Below are 19,156 nucleotides of genomic sequence, written 5' to 3' on the forward strand. Positions count from 1 at the left end.
GGGAGCATCCTCCCCCTTCCTCTCTGTTCTTCCTTTGCCCCTTTGCCCCCTTTGGGGAGGGAAAAGGGGGCATGCCATTGAAACCCCCCCTCCTAGGTAGGAGCCCCCACCAGGCCGTCCTTTGCTTCTGGCATAGCCTTTCCCCTAGGGAGGGTGTTACTTGGTTCTTGGGTTTGTGCCTAAATTTGGGTGAAGATTCCTGCATCACAAGGGGCTGGACTAGATGGTCCTCAGGGTCCTTTCCCATTCAGTGGTTCTCTGATTGTAAATCCTCTCCCATCATTTGTATATCACAAAATAACATAATAAATGTGTCTGTGACATATGTTTCATTATTAGTGTCCACTGCATTGAGGTTTAAGGATTTAGATTTGGTGGATAGAGTGCCTGAAGAACTGTGGATGGAGGCTCGTAACATTATACAGGAGACAGCAACAAAAACCATCCCAATGAAAAAGAAATGCAAGAAAGCAAAGTGGCTGTCCAATGAGGCCTTACAAATAGCGGGGGAGAGAAGGCAAGCAAAATGTGAGGGAGATCGTGAAAGATACAGGAAATTGAATGCAGATTTCCAAAGAATAGCAAGGAGAGACAAGAGGGCCTTTCTAAACGAGCAATGCAAAGAAATAGAGGAAAATAACAGAATGGGAAAAACCAGAGATTTGTTCAAGAAAATTGGAGATATGAAAGGAACATTTCGTACAAAGATTACCACAATTAAGGACAAAAGTGGAAAGGACCTAACAGAAGCAGAAGACATCAAGAAGAGGTGGCAAGAATACACAGAGGAATTATACCAGAAAGATATGGAGGTCTCATACATCCCAGGTAATGTGGTTGCTGACCTTGAGCCAGACATCCTGGAGAGTGAAGTCAAATGGGCCTTAGAAAGCCTTGCTAACAACAAGGCCAGTGGAAGTGATGATATTCCAGCTGAACTATTTAAAATTTTAAAAGATGATGCTGTTAAGGTGCTACACTCAATATGCCAGCAAGTTTGGAAAACTCAGCAATGGCCAGAGGATTGGAGAAGATCAGTCTACATCCCAATCCCAAAGAAGGGCAGTGCCAAAGAATGCTCCAACTACCGCACAATTGCACTCATTTCACACGCTAGCAAGGTTATGCTTAAAATTCTACAAGGCAGGCTTAAGCAGTATGTGGACCGAGAACTCCCAGAAGTGCAAGCTGGATTTCGAAGGGGCAGAGGAACCAGAGACCAAATTGCAAACATGCGCTGGATTATGGAGAAAGCTAGAGAGTTCCAGAAAAACATCTACTTCTGCTTCATTGACTATGCCAAAGCATTTGACTGTGTCGACCACAGCAAACTATGGCAAGTTCTTCAAGAAATGGGAGTGCCGGACCACCTCATTTGTCTCCTGAGAAATCTCTATGTGGGACAAGAAGCTACAGTTAGAACTGGATATGGAACAACTGATTGGTTCAAAATTGGGAAAGGAGTACGACAAGGCTGTATATTGTCTCCCTGCTTATTTAACTTATATGCAGAATTCATCATGCGAAAGGCTGGACTGGATGAATCCCAAACAGGAATTAAGATTGCCGGAAAAAATATCAACAACCTCAGATACGCTGATAATACTACCTTGATGGCAGAAAGTGAGGAGGAATTAAAGAACCTTTTAATGAGGGTGAAAGAGGAGAGCGCAAAATATGGTCTGAAGCTCAACATCAAAAAAACTAAGATCATGGCCACTGGTCCCATCACCTCCTGGCAAATAGAAGGGGAAGAAATGGAGGCAGTGAGAGATTTCACTTTCTTGGGTTCCATGATCACTGCAGATGGTGACAGCAGTCACGAAATTAGAAGACGCCTGCTTCTTGGGAGAAAAGCAATGACAAACCTAGACAGCATCTTAAAAAGCAAAGACATCACCTTGCCGACAAAGGTCCGTATAGTTAAAGCTATGGTTTTCCCAGTAGTAATGTACGGAAGTGAGAGCTGGACCATCAAGAAGGCTGATCGCCGAAGAATTGATGCTTTTGAATTATGGTGCTGGAGGAGACTCTTGAGAGTCCCATGGACTGCAAGAAGATCAAACCTATCCATTCTCAAAGAAATCAGCCCTGAGTGCTCACTAGAAGGACAGATCCTGAAGTTGAGGCTCCAGTACTTTGGCCACCTCATGAGAAGAGAAGAATCCCTAGAAAAGACCCTGATGCTGGGAAAGATGGAGGGCACAAGGAGAAGGGGACGACAGAGGATGAGATGGTTGGACAGTGTTCTCGAAGCGACTGGCATGAGTTTGGCCAAACTGCGGGAGGCAGTGGAGGATAGGCGTGCCTGGCGTGCTCTGGTCCATGGGGTCACGAAGAGTCGGACACGACTGAACGACTGAACAACAACAACAAGCATTGAGTTCTGGGTTGGTGAATTGGCTGGAACAGAAAAAGGCGAAACAGGATAGAGAATAATTAACAGATTAGCAATCCCCATCCCATAGTCAAACGCCTAGTCAGGATCCCTTGCGGTTGTGCTTAGATTAAGTGTAAGTAAGTCATTTTTCCTCTGGTGCTACCAATGAAACAGTATAAAGTGTTGGTCTATTGATGAATTCGGGGGATGGGATTCAAAGCGAGAAGAACAATTGCTCTATTGATGAAGAAAAGTTTTAAATCTTTGTTGCCTTACTGTGTTTGATGTTCATCTTATTGGAAGCTGCTGAGGCAACCTAGTCAGTTGGGCAGCATAATTGTGGTAGTAGTAGTAGTAGTAGTAGTAGTAGTATATTACTATTGCTATACTTATATTTCAATTTAGATCAGCCAGATTGAGAAAAATGGTGTTTCCCGTCCCCCTCGAGTCTTTATTTTTCTCTCATGGTGCTGTAATCAAGTTTGTTGTTGTTGTTCAGTCGTGTCCGACTCTTTGTGACCCCATGGACCAGAGCACGCCAGGCACCCCTATCTTCCACTGCCTCCCACAGTTTGGCCACCCGCAAATCAAGTTTAAAAACAGCTTAAAACAACTTACAATCACAATAAGTTCAGAGTCTTGATGGCTAGCAAAAGTCACCCACATTTGTCTGGGGACATTTTTCTGATCCTAACAGAGTGCCATTTTATAACAGAACAATGCCTTTCCTTTGTAGGGTTTGCCAGCACCTCTAATTCAGTCAGCAAGAACTTTGCAGAAGAAAAAAGGGACTCTTTCCGATCTCTTGGGAGCTTCCTGAAAGCAGAGATGGATGAGCAAGACTTGGCTGGCCCTAAAGCAGGAAGAGGCCAGGCCATTGAAGATGGGAGCAGTGGGGGATTATGGGAAAACTCTGTGTGGAAGATCCTGGGTGAGGAGGACACCCTCTGCTCAGATGTGCAGAGCCAGCAGCTCAATCAGTTCTGCTGCCAGGAGGCCGAAGGACCCCGAGAGGTTTGCAGCCAACTCTACCGCCTTGTCTGTCAGTGGCTGAAGCCAGAAAGGCACACGAAAGCTCAAATGCTGGACCTGGTGATATTGGAGCAGTTCCTGGCTTTCCTTCCACTGGAGATAGAGAGCTGGGTGAGGGAATGTGGAGCGGAGACCAGTTCCCAGGCGGTGGCCCTGGCTGAAGGTTTCCTCCTGAGTCAGGCAGAGGAGAGGAAGCAGGTGGAGAAGCAGGTGAGAGAGACTTTCCTCTGCATACTCCCAAGGGGCTCGAAACTAGAGGGAGAGTATCCCAAAATGTGGTACTCATGCCCCATCCCTTTATAGATAGGATCCAAGGAATGAGATCTGATTCCCCTAAAGTGTTTGCCTCTGCAAAATCTTTTTCTAATCCTTCTCTCCATTCTCTCTTTTGAATCTTTGTTGCTCTTTCAGGGAAAGGATATGATGGCAGAAATGGGTCCTGATTCCTCTGAGGCAGAGAGGACTCCGATGGACACCAGGGAGAGACCACTAGGTAAGGAGGGTGTTATTTCTCTCCTTGGTCACATTGTGGGGATTTATAAACGAATCTGTTAGTTCTTTTCTGCTGTCAGTGGCGGGCGGAGCTGCATGCACAGGCAGGGGGAGTGGAGAGCAAGCGGGGGCATGGCTGGTGCACATCCTGGGGGCCTGGCACACTGCTCGTAGGGCGCTGAATGGCACCCGAAGGGGCGTGGAGTGTTTCCCAGGGGTGTGGTGCACATCCTGGGGGCGTGGTGCCTGGTGAGGAGGGGACTGCACAGCATAAGTCCAGAAGCGGGCGCAATGGCAGCCCACTGGGATGATGGTGCCAGCGGCGGTACACACCCCTTGCCCCTCCTTTCCTCCACTAGTGGAAGCTGTTGGGGCCAAGAGCTCAAAGGAGGAGAAATGTATTTTTACACAACTAAAATATGAAAAATATACAAATGTCAAAAGGCACTCAATAGGATAGACTTCTTCAAAGGTCCATCTGTAGTTAGAGATGCACTCCTGAACCCTGGAGAGAAGCAGGTATTCATAGCTTCCCACTTCCATTTGTCTCTGGCAGGTGAAAGGTTGATGCCAGCAAGACCTCCTCATCCGTCTTTTCATGGTGGCGAAGGGGAAGCAGCGGCTATGGAAGCAGATCAGGTAGGGGGCAGGAAACTTGTAGGGAGGAGAAGAAGAAGAGGAGTTTGGATTTGATATCCCGCTTTATCACTACCCAAAGGAGTCTCAAAGAGGCTAACATTCTCCTTTCCCTTCCCCCTCTGTGAGGTGAGTGGGCTGAGAGACTTCAAAGAAGTGTGACTAGCCCAAGGTCACCAAGCAGCTGCATGTGGAGGAGCGGAGACACGAACCCGGTTCACCAGATTACGAGTCCCCTGCTCTTAACCACTACACAACATTGGGAGAGAGGTTGAGGGGTGAGGGAGCCAGAATTCTTAGAAGAAGAAAATGTGGAGTTCCACCCATTTACACAAAGATTAGGACCCATCATTAAAATAATAAAGTAATTCCAGCGAGATGTTAAAATAAGCATTTATATGACGTGGAGCAAAACAATCCCATTTAAATAACACACTTAACAGGCAGAAAATAACAGAGCAATGTGTGGTAGATCATCTTTATGCTGTCTAAGAGGAGGACATTTCCCTTTTTCGTTTAGGATCTGGTGTGCTTTGAGGATGTCACTGTTCATTTCACGGACGAGGAGTGGGCATTGCTGCATCCTAACCAGAGAGCTCTGCATAAGGAGGTCATGGAGGAGAATCGTGGACTCCTGGATTCTCTGGGTAAGGCTCTCTGCGGACAATCCTTTCTGTTTTGAAATTCCATATATCTCTCCTTGTGATGAATCTGCAAGTTTTGGATGGAACTCAGTAGCGCTACCTACCCAACCTGGAAATCTAATGCGCCCGCCCTCCCCCCCAAAAATCACTTGGAATGGAGGGCGATTGGCGGTGTTGTCTGTGAATATCCGTCAGAGTGGGTAGGGAGGTTGAAGTAGCTTGTGCCAGATTTGTGTTTTTGCTTATGTTGGTTTTTGTTGACCAAAGAGATAACTGACAATAGATACAGAGCAGATTCTGTGACTGGGCCAAACAAAATTAACTGAATCTCAGGTTCCCATAAATATTTCAGCTAATACAAGCCAACAAAGGCAGTGAACTCCATAGTAAGAACTCTCATCTAATTACCTTCAGTTCTTCCTCTTTCATAATGGTTCATTGTTGTTGTTCAGTCGTTCAGTCGTGTCCGACTCTTCGTGACCCCATGAACCAGAGCACGCCAGGCACGCCTATCCTTCACTGCCTCCCGCAGTTTGGCCAAACTCATGCTAGTCGCCTCGAGAACACTGTCCAACCATCTCATCCTCTGTCATCTCCTTCTCCTTGTGCCCTCCATCTTTCCCAACATCAGAGTCTTTTCCAGGGAGTCTTCTCTTCTCATGAGGTGGCCAAAGTACTGGAGCCTCAGCTTCAGGATCTGTCCTTCCAGTGAGCACTCAGGGCTGATTTCTTTAAGGATGGATAAGTTTGATCTTTTTGCAGTCCATGGGACTCTCAAGAGTGTCCTCCAGCACCATAATTTAAATTGTTCATTAGCAATGTTGAATAATGAACAGTTGTGAATCGTTGTTCTTCCTGAGGCTCTAATTAGTCTATATATACTGTATTAGTGTTACAATACCACTTACTGGTAATACCTATATAATAACCTATTACAGTGTAGCCTATAGAATATAGTAACCTACTTAGTTTATTACACTGCATTTTCCCACAATTTCCCCCTCTTTAAAAATTATTTTCTCTTTTGATTCCTTTCTCTTATCATATAATTTCTTTATGAATTAATAATCTTTCAATAAAATATTAATATTTTAAAAATATTTTTTTTTCATTGCAGGGGATGGTGAAATGGAAATTAATAACAAGGGGGACCAAGAAAGAATCAACACATTAGAGAAGCCATATAAATACTCAGATTGTGAAGATAACTTTAGTCAGAGCTCCCAGTCCACTTCTCATCAAAGAAATCCCATTACAAATAAACCCTATCAGAGCTTGGAATGTGGAAATAGCTTCAGTCAGAGCCACAATCTCACTTTCCATCAAATAATTCATATGGGGGAGAAACCCTATCAGTGCTTGGAATGTGGAAAGAACTTCAGTCGGAAGGATAGTCTCACTTCCCATCAAATAATTCATACGGGGGAGAAACCCTATCAGTGCTTGGAATGTGGAAAGAGCTTCAGTCAGAGCCACAATCTCACTTTCCATCAAAGAATTCATACAGGGGAGAAACCACATCAGTGCTTTGAATGTGGAAAGAGCTTCCGTCAAAGTGTACATCTCACTTCCCACCAAAGAATTCATACAGGGGAGAAACCCTATCAGTGCTTGGAATGTGAAAAGAGCTTCAGTCGGAAGGATAGTCTCACTTCCCATCAAATAATTCATACGGGGGAGAAACCCTATCAGTGCTTGGAATGTGGAAAGAGCTTCAGTAAGAAGAGAAATCTAACTTCCCATCAAAGAATTCATACAGGGGAGAAACCTTATCAGTGTTTGGAATGTGAAAAGAGCTTCAGTCGGAAGGATAGTCTCACTTCCCATCAAATAATTCATGGAGGGGAGAAACCCTATCAGTGCTTGGAATGTGGAAAGAGCTTCAGTTGGAAGGATAGTCTCACTTCCCATCAAATAATTCATACGGGGGAGAAACCCTATCAGTGCTTGGAATGTGGAAAGAGCTTCAGTAAGAAGAGAAATCTAACTTCCCATCAAAGAATTCATACTGGGGAGAAACCCTATCAGTGCTTCGAATGTGGAAAGAGCTTCAGTCACAGCCACAGACTCACTTTCCATCAAAGAATTCATACAGGGGAGAAACCCTATCAGTGCTTTGAATGTGGAAAGAGCTTCCGTCAAAGTGTACATCTCACTTCCCACCAAAGAATTCATACAGGGGAGAAACCCTATCAGTGTTTGGAATGTGAAAAGAGCTTCAGTCGGAAGGATAGTCTCACTTCCCATCAAATAATTCATGGAGGGGAGAAACCCTATCCGTGCTTGGAATGTGGAAAGAGCTTCAGTGTGAAGAGTAATCTCACAACCCATCAAAGAATTCATACTGGCGAGAAACCCTATCAGTGCTTCGAATGTGGAAAGAGCTTCAGTCACAGCCACAGACTCACTTCCCATCAAAGATCTCATATAGGGGAGAAACCACATCAGTGCTTGGAATGTGGGAAGAGCTTCAGTCAAAGTGCACATCTCATTTCCCATCAAAGAATTCATACAGGGGAGGAACCATAGCAATTCCTGTGTTGTTATTTTCTTTTAGGAGAGTTTAATTTGTGCTTCTTCAACCTAGCAGAGAGGTCAACTTTGCAGAGAGGTCAAGCCATTGAGTGCAAACATTGTGCCCAGTATTATTTATACTACGTATCCAGATCTGCAAGGACTTATTTTAGTCTTTTATCATCTTTATTTTTAATGTGTTTATCATATTGGCTAGTTCGATTTATTCTAGTATTTTGAGATGCAATTCTTCTTTTGATGGAACTTTATCTGTTCTCCATTTTTAGGATTTGAACAGTTTTTTTCACGTACACCCAGAGGTTAATTTGGTGGGTTTTTTGTTTTTATTTCTGTCATTATTCCCAGAATAAAATCTTACTGAGAAATGTTTTAAAAAATATTTTCTTAAGTTCATTTTACACCATCTTTCAGAATTATTTTGTTAATGTACACCATTAGTGATCAAATGTATCAACTGTTTCCTTACATTTCCAATATTTACCACATTGGCTTGAATATAGGCTGCACTTTTATTCCAAATTCTGATCCAGAAAAGTTAAAGAGTGGCTTAAATTTGTGACCTTAAGATATCGCTGTTGAAATTGTTACCAGGAGCGTCCTACTCTCGTGTAGGACCCTGGGGGAGACACATGCCCAGCTGGCATGTTCTCTCCCTCCTGGTCTGTCGTTCGGGAGCTTCAAAAGCTTTATTCTGCCCGAACATCACAGTGACTGATACCAAGAAGCATCAGCACACTTAGGGATCCGCAGAGTCTTCGCAGCATGCGTAAACAGACCTCAGCAACTCAGCATTGTGGCTAATCTACTTTATTTACATATAAACACACCTGGAGCACTGCAACATGGCTCCCTCTCTCTCCAGTATCAGACAGCAAAGAGAAATAACAAAGGACAATAGTCCCACTTCAGGAAACACAGTAACACAAACATCCTGTCTCTGTCACGTCCCACACTGTGGAATGAAAACGTACACCGTTATGTGATAGACAACAATCCCATGACTGCAGACACGGGGAATGAATCTCCAACAGAAACAGCTGCCTAGGAGAGCCTTTGGGGATACGTGACAATGGCGCCTGTCCTAACCATGGCTCCCAAACCTGCGAACTGCTGGGAGAAAAGGGAAGGGGCGAAGGCTGCTGGCAAAGGGGCATGGCTCCTCCTCCAGAAATCAGCCTGGGAGCACGAGACAACAACAGGCACCCGGCTGCTCCTTCCAAGCCTCCCCTGAGCCGTCAAAATGAAAGGGGGAAGGCCACCGGCAAGGTGGCGTGGCTCCCCCCCCCCCGAAGCAGCCTGGGAGCGCAGGGAATGATACCCATAGGCTTTTCTTCTATATTTGCCATTTATGGGTGTGAGTGCATGCAGAATTTTAAGGGAGCGACTTATATTTGGGTATTGCCATTTTTTATCCCCCCCCCCTTGAATTTTAAAGGTGTGGTTTATATTCAGGTGCGGTTTATATTTGGGCCAATATGGTATCACTTTTGGCTAATCTGTTTGGGGTCATTCCACGCCAAATCACCTTGTACCATGAGATACCTATGAGATAACCTCAAATTAATGTTTTAAGATTTTTTGGTCCAAAACTCGGTGCAAGATAAATTTTTGAAATTTTCAGTTTTCACACTATTTAAAAAAGGTAAAGGACCCCTGACAGTTAAGTCCAGTCGCAGACGACTCTGGGGTTGCGGCGCTCATCTCACTTTACTGGCGAAGGGAGCTGGCGTTAGTACACAGACAGTTTTTCAGGTAATGTGGCCAGCATGACTAAGCCGCTTCTGGTGAACCAGAGCAGCGCATGGAAACGGCGTTTACCTTCCCGCCGGAGCGATACCTATTTATCTACTTGCACTTTGACATGCTTTCAAACTGCTAGGTTGGCAGGAGCAGGGACCGAACAACAGGAGCTCACCCCATCGCAGGGATTCGAACCTTCTGATCACCAAGCCCAAGAGGCTCAGTGGTTTAGACCACAGCACTACCTGCATCCCCTCACGCTATTTATGCTAACAAAATCCAGCATTAAACATTAAAAACTTCCCTAAACAGGGCTGCCTTCAGATGTCTCCTAAAAGTATGACCAAAAGCAGAACAAAGTATTTAAAACAGTATCTAAATGGTGTTCTTAAAAAAAAAAAAGATTTCACCTGGAGCTGAAAGGAGTCAGAATCAGGCATGCCTACCTCAGGCTTGCCAATCAGAATGTCAGTGGATCGAATCCCCTGCATGCACACGAAAGCTCATACCAAGAACAAACTCTTTTTCTGTGGGTCTCAGACATGTGGTCTATACATTTATGTATGTGCTTGCTTGGTACAGTTATGAACATCTTTGGAGTGACCTTGAGCCAGTGTGGTGTAGTGGTTAAGAGCGGCAGACTCGTAATCTGGGGAACCGGGTTCGCGTCTCCGCTCCTCCACATGCAGCTGCTGGGTGACCTTGGGCTAGTCACACTTCTATGAAGTCTCTCAGCCCCACTCACCTCACAGAGTGTTTGTTGTGGGGGAGGAAGGGAAAGGAGAATGTTAGCCGCTTTGAGACTCCTTCAGGTAGTGAAAAGCGGGATATCAAATCCAAACTTCTTCTTCTTCTTCTTCTTCTTCTTCTTCTTCTTCTTCTTCTTCTTCTGTTGTAAATAACCCAACTTCTGGAAACTTCACACAATGTTGTTTCTGGGAATAAATGACTGATCCAATGTATTATCTTCTTCTTCTTTGACAATCACTCGTAGCCAAGTCATCGCCTACAGACAGCCACCCAATCTCAAACAGCTCCTCACCCACTATCATACAACAACAGGACTCAACACGGACACTGGTACCAGAGCCTGCAATAAACCCAGATGTCAACTTTGCTGCCACATAAACCTGGACAACACCATTACTGGCCCCAACAACATCAAACATACCATCTCAGGACTATTTAATTGCTCATCTTCCAACATTGTGTATGCAATCAAATGCTAACAGTGCCCTTCAGCTCTCTATATTGGACAAACAGACCAAACCCTACGCCAAAGGATAAATGGACATAAATCTGACATCAGGAATCACAAGACAGAGAAACCAGTAGGAGAACACTACAATCTCCCAGGACATTCTATAAAAGATCTCAAAGTAGCTGTCTTAATACAAAGAAATTTCAGAAATAGACTGGAAAGAGAAGTGGCTGAATTGCAACTAATCACCAAACTTAAAACCATGGAGAAACCTGGTCTGAACAAAGACATTGGATTCTTATCTCATTATACATGACCAAGCTATCTTTAGCCATCTCACGCCTTGCCTTTCCCTGCAAGACCAATTGCAGCCATTAAGAGTCACAACAGGTTTTCCACACCTATCAGCTGATCACCCATTCCCACCACCCTTCTGAGTAATACCCCTCCCCACTCCCTCACTATATTTAAGGATCTGGTGACTTCTGTTTCATGCACACGAAAGCTCATACCAAGAACAAACTTAGTTGGTCTCTAAGGTGCTACTGGAAAGAATTTTTTATTTTGTTTTGACTATGGCAGACCAACACGGCTACCCACCTGTAACCAAGTAAGATTGTCTTCCATAAACACGGTTTTAACAATGAGTCCATGACTGTGGAGGCCAATTCTGGACCCACACGTCTTTCCACAGTGGGGACATTGGTTCTGGGTGGGAGTTGATCCTGGTGTGGATTTGCCAAGCGTGCCTTCCTCTTAGCACGTTTCTCCCTTGCGTCCTGAGTTCAAGTGTCTTCAGAGCCCATGACACCTTTGGTAAAGGCTGTTCTCCAACTGGAGTGCTGGCAGGCCAGTGTTTTCCAGTTGTCGGTGTTTATACTACATTTTGTTAGATTTGCCTTGAGACAGTGTTTAAGCCTCTTTTGTTGACTACCAGCATTATGCTTTCCATTTCTAAGTTCGGAATAGAGTACTTGCTTTGGAAGATGATAATCAGGCATCCGCACAACATGACCAGTCCAACGAAGTTGATGTTGAAAAATCATTGCTTCAACACTGGTGATCTTTGCTTCATCCGGTACACTGATATTAGTTTGCCTGTCTTCCCAAGTGATGTGCAAGATTTTTCTGAGAGACCATTGATGGAATCTTTTGAGGAGTTGGAGATGGCGTTTGTAAGTGGCCCATGTTTCACAAGCATACAGTCTATACAAGATGAAGCAGGAGTGCCACTTCTCGCAACAGCATGCAGCGGGTTCACTACCTGTACAGGTACTTATTTTACTGGCAGGAGCTCTTCCATTTCGCCATTGACCGAGGGAAGTTTGTGGCCATGTCACCAGTGGAGGAGCCCAAAAGTGGGACAAGAACTACCTGTTGTTGTTCTTCAGTCGTGTCCGACTCTTCGTGACCCCATGGACCAGAGCACGCCAGGCACGCCTATCCTTCACTGCCTCTCGCAGTTTGGCCAAACTCATGTTAGTAGCTTCGAGAACACTGTCCAACCATCTCATCCTCTGTCGTCCCCTTCTCCTTGTGCCCTCCATCTTTCCCAACATCAGGGTCTTTTCTAGGGAGTCTTCTCTTCTCATGAGGTGGCCAAAGTACTGGAGCCTCAACTTCAGGATCTGTCCTTCTAGTGAGCACTCAGGGCTGATTTCTTTAAGAATGGATAGGTTTGATCTTCTTGCAGTCCATGGGACTCTCAAGAGTCTCCTCCAGCACCATAATTCACAAGCATCAATTCTTTGGCGATCAGCCTTCTTGATGGTCCAGCTCTCACTTCCGTACATTACTACTGGGAAAACCATAGCTTTAACTATACGGACCTTTGTCGGCAAGGTGATGTCTTTGCTTTTTAAGATGCTGTCTAGGTTTGTCATTGCTTTCCTCCCAAGAAGCAGGCGTCTTCTAATTTCGTGACTGCTGTCACCATCTGCAGTGATCATGGAACCCAAGAAAGTGAAATCTCCCACTGCCTCCATTTCTTCCCCTTCTATTTGCCAGGAGGTGATGGGACCAGTGGCCATGATCTTAGTTTTTTTGATGTTGAGCTTCAGACCATATTTTGCGCTCTCCTCTTTCACCCTCATTAAAAGGTTCTTTAATTCCTCCTCACTTTCTGCCATCAAGGTAGTATCATCAGCATATCTGAGGTTGTTGAAAGGACTACCTGCAGGGCTTCAAATCCACAGTGGATGGCTTCTGCTGGCACCACTACAGGATCCTTGGGCCCTTCTTCCACCCCTTTTCTCTCTCACACACAGACACACACACATGCAGCGCCTGAGGCGGATAAGCCTCTTCCATTCTCCTCAGTGGCAGCAGAGGAGGAGAGAGGGAAGAGGGTGGCACTATAAAGGACTATTTCGAATTTGAATAAATGGATTAATTTAAATGCTGTATGGGATGCTGGCAGTGGGAAGAGGATTGTTTATATGGCAGAATGCCTTTGTAAAGAGGCAGAGAGAGGCTCCAAAAGCAAGATATATAAACAGAAATCAGGGCGAATGAAAAAAAAACCCCGATAAGCGAGGGAGCCCAGGGATACTGCAGCCTCGTCTGCCGGGAATCGGCCTCCTTGGCGCCTAAAACTGAGGCGAGGCTCAGGTTTCGAAAGGCGGGAAGTTGGGAAAAGGCGGGAAAAGCCGTTTCCCTCAGTGCAGCCGCCGCCTTCCCGGCGGAGGGGCGGGGCCAGGGCTGTTTCGTCACTTGTCCTTGCCCCGCCCTCCCTCCGCCTCCCCCTTTCCCCGCTTCATGCTCTGAGGCGTCCTCGAAGGCCCTGGATCGCCCGCAGGGAGCATGCGCAGCTCCTCAGAGTCTCCTCGGTCCTCTGTGCGCTCGGCACGCCAAGGGTTAACAGGAGCCGAGCTGGAATCCTAGAGAGGCAAGGAAGTGCGGAGGGTGTCCCAGGTCCTCCAGAGTGGAAGCCCCTCCTCCTTTGTCATCTGCCAAGGCTGCCTCGGTGGCCCCTCCTGGGATCCAGTGAGTCTCCTCTCTCTTTCCCTTTGGGGCTCCTGGGGGAGAAGGGGGGGTCCCAGGGCTGCAGGGGGAGGATGCCCAAGGGGTCAGCTTCTGCACGGGGGGGGGAGACCCCCAAGTCAAGGAGCACCCTCCCCCTTCCTCTCTGTTCTTCCTTTGCCCCTTTGGGGAGGGAAAAGGGGGCATGCCATTGAAACCCCCCCCCTCCGAGGGAGCAGCCCCCACCAGGCCGCCCTTTGCTTCTGGCACAGCCTTTCCCCCTAGGGAGGGTGTTACTTGGTTCTTGGGTTTGTGCCTAAATTTGGGTGAAGATTCCTGCATCACAAGGGGCTGGACTAGATGGTCCTCAGGGTCCCTTCCCATTCAGTGGTTCTCTGATTGTAAATCCTCTCCCATCATTTGTATATCACAAAATAGCATAATAAATGTGTCTGTGACATATGTTTCATTATTAGTGTCCACTGTATTGAGTTCTGGGTTGGTGAATTGGCTGGAACAGAAAAAGGCGAAACAGGATAGAGAAGAATTAACAGATTAGCAATCCACATTAGTTGTGCTTAGATTAAGTGTAAGTCATTTTTCCTCTGGTGCTACCAATGAAACAGTATAAAGTGTTGGTCTATGGATGAATTCGGGGGATGGGGATTCAAAGCGAGGAGAACAATTGCTCTATTGATGAAGAAAAGTTTTAAATCTTTGTTGCCTTACTGTGTTTGATGTTCATCTTATTGGAAGCCGCTGAGGCAACCTAGTCAGCTGGGCAGCATAATTGTAGTAGTAGTAGTAGTAGTAATATATTACTATTGCTATACTTATATTTAAGTTTAGATCAGCCAGATTGAGAAAAATGGTGTTTCCCGTCCCCCCGAGTCTTTATTTTTCTCTCATGGTGCTGTAATCAAGTTTGTTGTTGTTGTTCAGTCTCTTCATGACCCCATGGACCAGAGCACGCCAGACACCCCTATCCTCCACTGCCTCCCGCAGTTTGGCCACCCACAAATCAAGTTTAAAAACAGCTTAAAACAACTTACAATCACAATAAGTTCAGAGTCTTGATGGCTAGCAAAAGTCACCCACGTTTGTCTGGGGGTATTTTTCTGATCCTGACAGAGTGCCATTTTATAACAGAACAATGCCTTTGCTTTGTAGGGTTTGCCAGCACCTCTAATTCGGACAGGAAGAACTTTGCAGAAGAAAAAAGGGACTCTTTCTGATCTCTTGGGAGCTTCCTGAAAGCAGAGATGGATGAGCAAGACTTGGCTGGCCCTAAAGCAGGAAGAGGCCAGGCCATTGAAGATGGGAGCAGCGGGGGATTATGGGAAAACTCTGTGTGGAAGATCCTGGGTGAGAAGGATACCCTCCGCTCAGATGTGCACAGCCAGCAGCTCAGGCAGTTCTGCTGCCAGGAGGCCGAAGGACCCCGAGAGGTTTGCAGCCAACTCTACCGCCTGGTCTGCCAGTGGCTGAAGCCAGAAAGGCACACGAAAGCTGAGATGCTGGACCTGGTGATCTTGGAGCAGTTCCTGGCTGTCCTTCCACCAGAGATGGAGAGTTGGGTGAGGGAATGCAGAGCAGAGACCAGTTCCCAGGCAGTGGCCCTGGCAGAAGGTTTCCTCCTGAGTCAGGCAGAGGAGAGAAAGCAGGACGATCAGCAGGTGAGAGAGACTTTCCTCTGGAAACTCCCAAGGGGCTCCAAACTAGAGGAAGAGTATCCCAAAATGCGGTACTCATGCCCCATCCCTTTATAGATAGGATCCAAAGAAGGAGATCTGATACCCTAAAGTGTTTGCCTCTGCAAAATCCTTATCTAATCCTTCTCTCCATTCTCTCTTCTGAATCTTTGTTGCTCTTTCAGGGAAAGGATATGATGGCAGAAATGGGTCCTGATTCTTCTGAGGCAGAGAGGACTCCGATGGACACCAGGGAGAGACCACTAGGTAAGGAGGGTGTTATTTATCTCCATGGTCACATTGTGGGGATTTATAAATGAATCTGTTAGTTCTTTGCTGTCAGTTGCAGAGCTGCATGCTCTGGCAGGGGGGGGGGGTGGAGAGCAAGCGGGGGCATGGCTGGTGCACATCCTGGGGGCGTGGCACACTGCCCGTAGGGCGCTGAATGCCACCCGAAGGGGTGTGGAGTGTTTCCCAGGGGTGTGGTGCACATCCTGGGGGCGTGGTGCCTGGTGAGGAGGGGAGTGCACAGCATAAGTCCAGAAGCGGCCGCAATGGCAGCCCACTGGGATGATGGTGCCAGCGGCGGTACACTCCCCTTGCCCCTCCTTTCCTCCACTAGTGGAAGCTGTTGGGGCCAAGAGCCCAAAGGAGGAGAAATGTATTTTTACACAACTAAAATATGAAAAATATAGAAATGTCAAAAGGCACTCAATAGGATAGACTTCTTCAAAGGTCCATCTGTAGTTAGAGATGCATTCCTGAACCTCGGAGAGAAGGAGGCATTCATGGCTTCCCACTTCCCTTTGTCTCTGGCAGGTGAAAGGTGGATGCCGGCAAGACCTCCTCATCCGTCTTTTCATGGTGGCGAAGGGGAAGCAGTGGCTATGGAAGCAGATCAGGTAGGGGGCAGGAAACCTGTAGGGAGGAGAAGAAGAAGAGGAGGAGTTTGGATTTGATATCCCGCTTTATCACTACCCAAAGAAGTCTCAAAGAGGCTAACATTCTCCTTTCCCTTCCCCCTCTGTGAGGTGAGTGGGGCTGAGAGACTTCAAAGAAGTGTGACTAGCCCAAGGTCACCAAGCAGCTGCATGTGGAGGAGCGGGGACGCGAACCCGGTTCACCAGATTACGAGTCCACTGCTCTTAACCACTACACAACATTGGGAGAGAGGTTGAGGGGTGAGGGAGCCAGAATTCTTGGAAGAACAAAATGTGGAGTTTTACACAAAGATTAGGACCAATCATTAAAATAATAAAGTAATTCCAGCGAGAGGTTAAAATAAGCATTTATATGACGTGGAGCAAAACAATCCCATTTAAATAACACACTTAACAGGCAGAAAATAACAGAGCAATGTGTGGTAGATCACCTTTATGCTGTCTAAGAGGAGGACATTTCCCTTTTTCGTTTAGGATCTGGTGTGCTTTGAGGATGTCACTGTTCATTTCACGGACGAGGAGTGGGCATTGCTGCATCCTGACCAGAGAGCTCTGCATAAGGAGGTCATGGAGGAGAATCGTGGACTCCTGGATTCTCTGGGTAAGGCTCTCTGAGGATAATCCTTTCTGTTTTGAAATTCCATATATCTCTCCTTGTGATGAATCTCCAAGGTTTGGATGGAACTCAGTAGCACTACCTACCCAACCTGGAAATCTAATGCGCCCGCCCTCCCCCCCAAAAATCACTTGGAATGCAGGGCGATTCGCGGTGTTGTCTGTGAATATCCATCAGAGTGGGTAGGGAGGTTGAAGTAGCTCCTGCCAGATTTGTGTTTTTGCTTATGTTGGTTTTTGTTGACTAAAGAGATAACTGACAATAGATACAGAGCAGATTCTGTGACTGGGCCAAACAAAATTAACTGAATCTCACGTTCCCATAAATATTTCAGCTAATACAAGCCAACAAAGGCAGTGAACTCCATAGTAAGAACTCTCATCTAATTACCTTCAGTTCTTCCTCTTTCATAATGGTTCATTGTTGTTGTTCAGTTGTTCAGTCGTGTCCGACTCTTTGTGACCCCATGGACCAGAGCACTCCAGGCACGCCTATCCTTCACTGCCTCCTGCAGTTTGGCCAAACTCCTGCCAGTCGCTTCGAGAACACTGTCAAACCATCTCATCCTCTGTCGTCCCCTTCTCCTTGTGCCCTCCATCTTTCCCAACATCAGGGTCTTTTCCGGGGAGTCTTCTCTTCTCATGAGGTGGCCAAAGTACTGGAGCCTCAACTTCAGGATCTGTCCTTCTAGTAAGCACTCAGGGCCGATTTCTTTAAGGATGGATAAGTTTGATCTTTTTGCAGTCCATGGGACTCTCAAGAGTCTCCTCCAGCACCATAATTCAGATTGTTCATTAGCAATGTTGAATAATGAACAGTTGTGAATGGTTGTTCTTCCTGAGGCTCTAATTAGTCTATATATACTGTGTTAGTGTAACAATACCACTTACTGGTAATACCTATATAATAACCTATTACAGTGTAGCCTATAGAATATAGTAACCTACGTAGTTTATTACACTGCATTTTCCCACAATTTCCCCCTCTTTAAAAATTATTTTCTCTTTTTATTCCTTTCTCTTATCATATAATTTCTTTATGAATTAATAATCTTTCAATAAAATATTAATATTTTAAAAATAATTTTTTTCATTGCAGGGGATGGTGAAATGGAAATTAATAACAAGGGTGACCAAGAAAGAATCAACACATTAGAGAAGCCATATAAATACTCAGATTGTGAAGATAACTTTAGTCAGAGCTCCCAGTCCGCTTCTCATCAAAGAAATCCCATTACAAATAAATCCTATCAGAGCTTGGAATGTGGAAATAGCTTCAGTCAGAGCCACAATCTCACTTTCCATCAAATAATTCATATGGGGGAGAAACCCTATCAGTGCTTGGAATGTGGAAAGAACTTCAGTCGGAAGGATAGTCTCACTTCCCATCAAATAATTCATACGGGGGAGAAACCCTATCAGTGCTTGGAATGTGGAAAGAGCTTCAGTCAGAGCCACAATCTCACTTCCCACCAAAGAATTCATACAGGGGAGAAACCCTATCAGTGCTTGGAATGTGAAAAGAGCTTCAGTCGGAAGGATAGTCTCACTTCCCATCAAATAATTCATACGGGGGAGAAACCCTATCAGTGCTTGGAATGTGGAAAGAGCTTCAGTAAGAAGAGAAATCTAACTTCCCATCAAAGAATTCATACAGGGGAGAAACCCTATCAGTGCTTGGAATGTGGAAGAAGCTTCAGCCACAATGCCTCTCTCATATCCCATCAAAGAATCCATACAGGGGAGAAACCCTATCAGTGCTTCCAATGTGGAAAGAGCTTCCGTCACAGCCACAGACTCACTTCCCATCAAAGAACTCATACAGGGGAGAAACCACATCAGTGCTTGGAATGTGGGAAGAGCTTCAGTCAAAGTACACATCTCATTTCCCATCAAAGAATTCATACAGGGGCGGAACCATAGCAATTCCTGTGTTGTTATTTTCTTTTAGGACAGTTTAATTTGTGCTTCTTCAACCTAGCAGAGAGGTCAACTTTGCAGAGAGGTCAAGCCATTGAGTGCAAACATTGTGCCCAGTATTATTTATACTACGTATCCAGATCTGCAAGGACTTCTTTTAGTCTTTTATCATCTTTATTTTTAATGTGTTTATCATATTGGCTAGTTCGATTTATTCTAGTATTTTGAGATGCAATTCTTCCTTTGATGGAACTTTATCTGTTCTCCATTTTTAGGATTTGAACAGTTTTTTTCACGTACACCCAGAGGTTAATTTGGTGGGTTTTTTGTTTTTATTTCTGTCGTTATTCCCAGAATAAAATCTTACT

General features: G+C 45.6%; 1 protein-coding gene and 1 long non-coding RNA gene across 2 annotated transcripts; both read left to right on the plus strand.

The window, feature by feature from the left end:
- The first annotated feature begins 3,844 nt into the window (after positions 1–3,844).
- Positions 3,845–18,791, plus strand: LOC117042599 (zinc finger protein 883-like). The gene is made up of 5 exons (XM_033142135.1): positions 3,845–3,905; positions 4,461–4,543; positions 6,511–7,712; positions 10,074–10,077; positions 18,207–18,791. Exons 1-5 carry the CDS (start codon positions 3,845–3,847, stop codon positions 18,789–18,791), a joined length of 1,935 nt encoding a protein of 644 aa, XP_032998026.1.
- LOC117042253 lies at positions 16,148–18,005 on the plus strand. The gene is made up of 3 exons (XR_004426067.1): positions 16,148–16,214; positions 16,728–16,854; positions 17,968–18,005. It is a non-coding gene; the product is annotated as an uncharacterized LOC117042253 (long non-coding RNA).
- Positions 18,792–19,156: the final 365 nt, after the last annotated feature.

This window comes from Lacerta agilis, chromosome 2 (genome assembly GCF_009819535.1).
Source record: "Lacerta agilis isolate rLacAgi1 chromosome 2, rLacAgi1.pri, whole genome shotgun sequence".
NCBI lineage: Eukaryota > Metazoa > Chordata > Lepidosauria > Squamata > Lacertidae > Lacerta > Lacerta agilis.

Excerpts from the sequence above, each read along its gene's own strand:
- LOC117042599 (XM_033142135.1), top strand. The coding sequence starts at position 3,845 with ATGGGTCCTGATTCCTCTGAGGCAGAGAGGACTCCGATGGACACCAGG. Across the intron at positions 3,906-4,460 it reads CACCAGGGAGAGACCACTAG|GTGAAAGGTTGATGCCAGCA; the intron begins GTAAGGAGGGTG and ends TGTCTCTGGCAG. Across the intron at positions 4,544-6,510 it reads CGGCTATGGAAGCAGATCAG|ATAATTCATATGGGGGAGAA; the intron begins GTAGGGGGCAGG and ends ACTTTCCATCAA.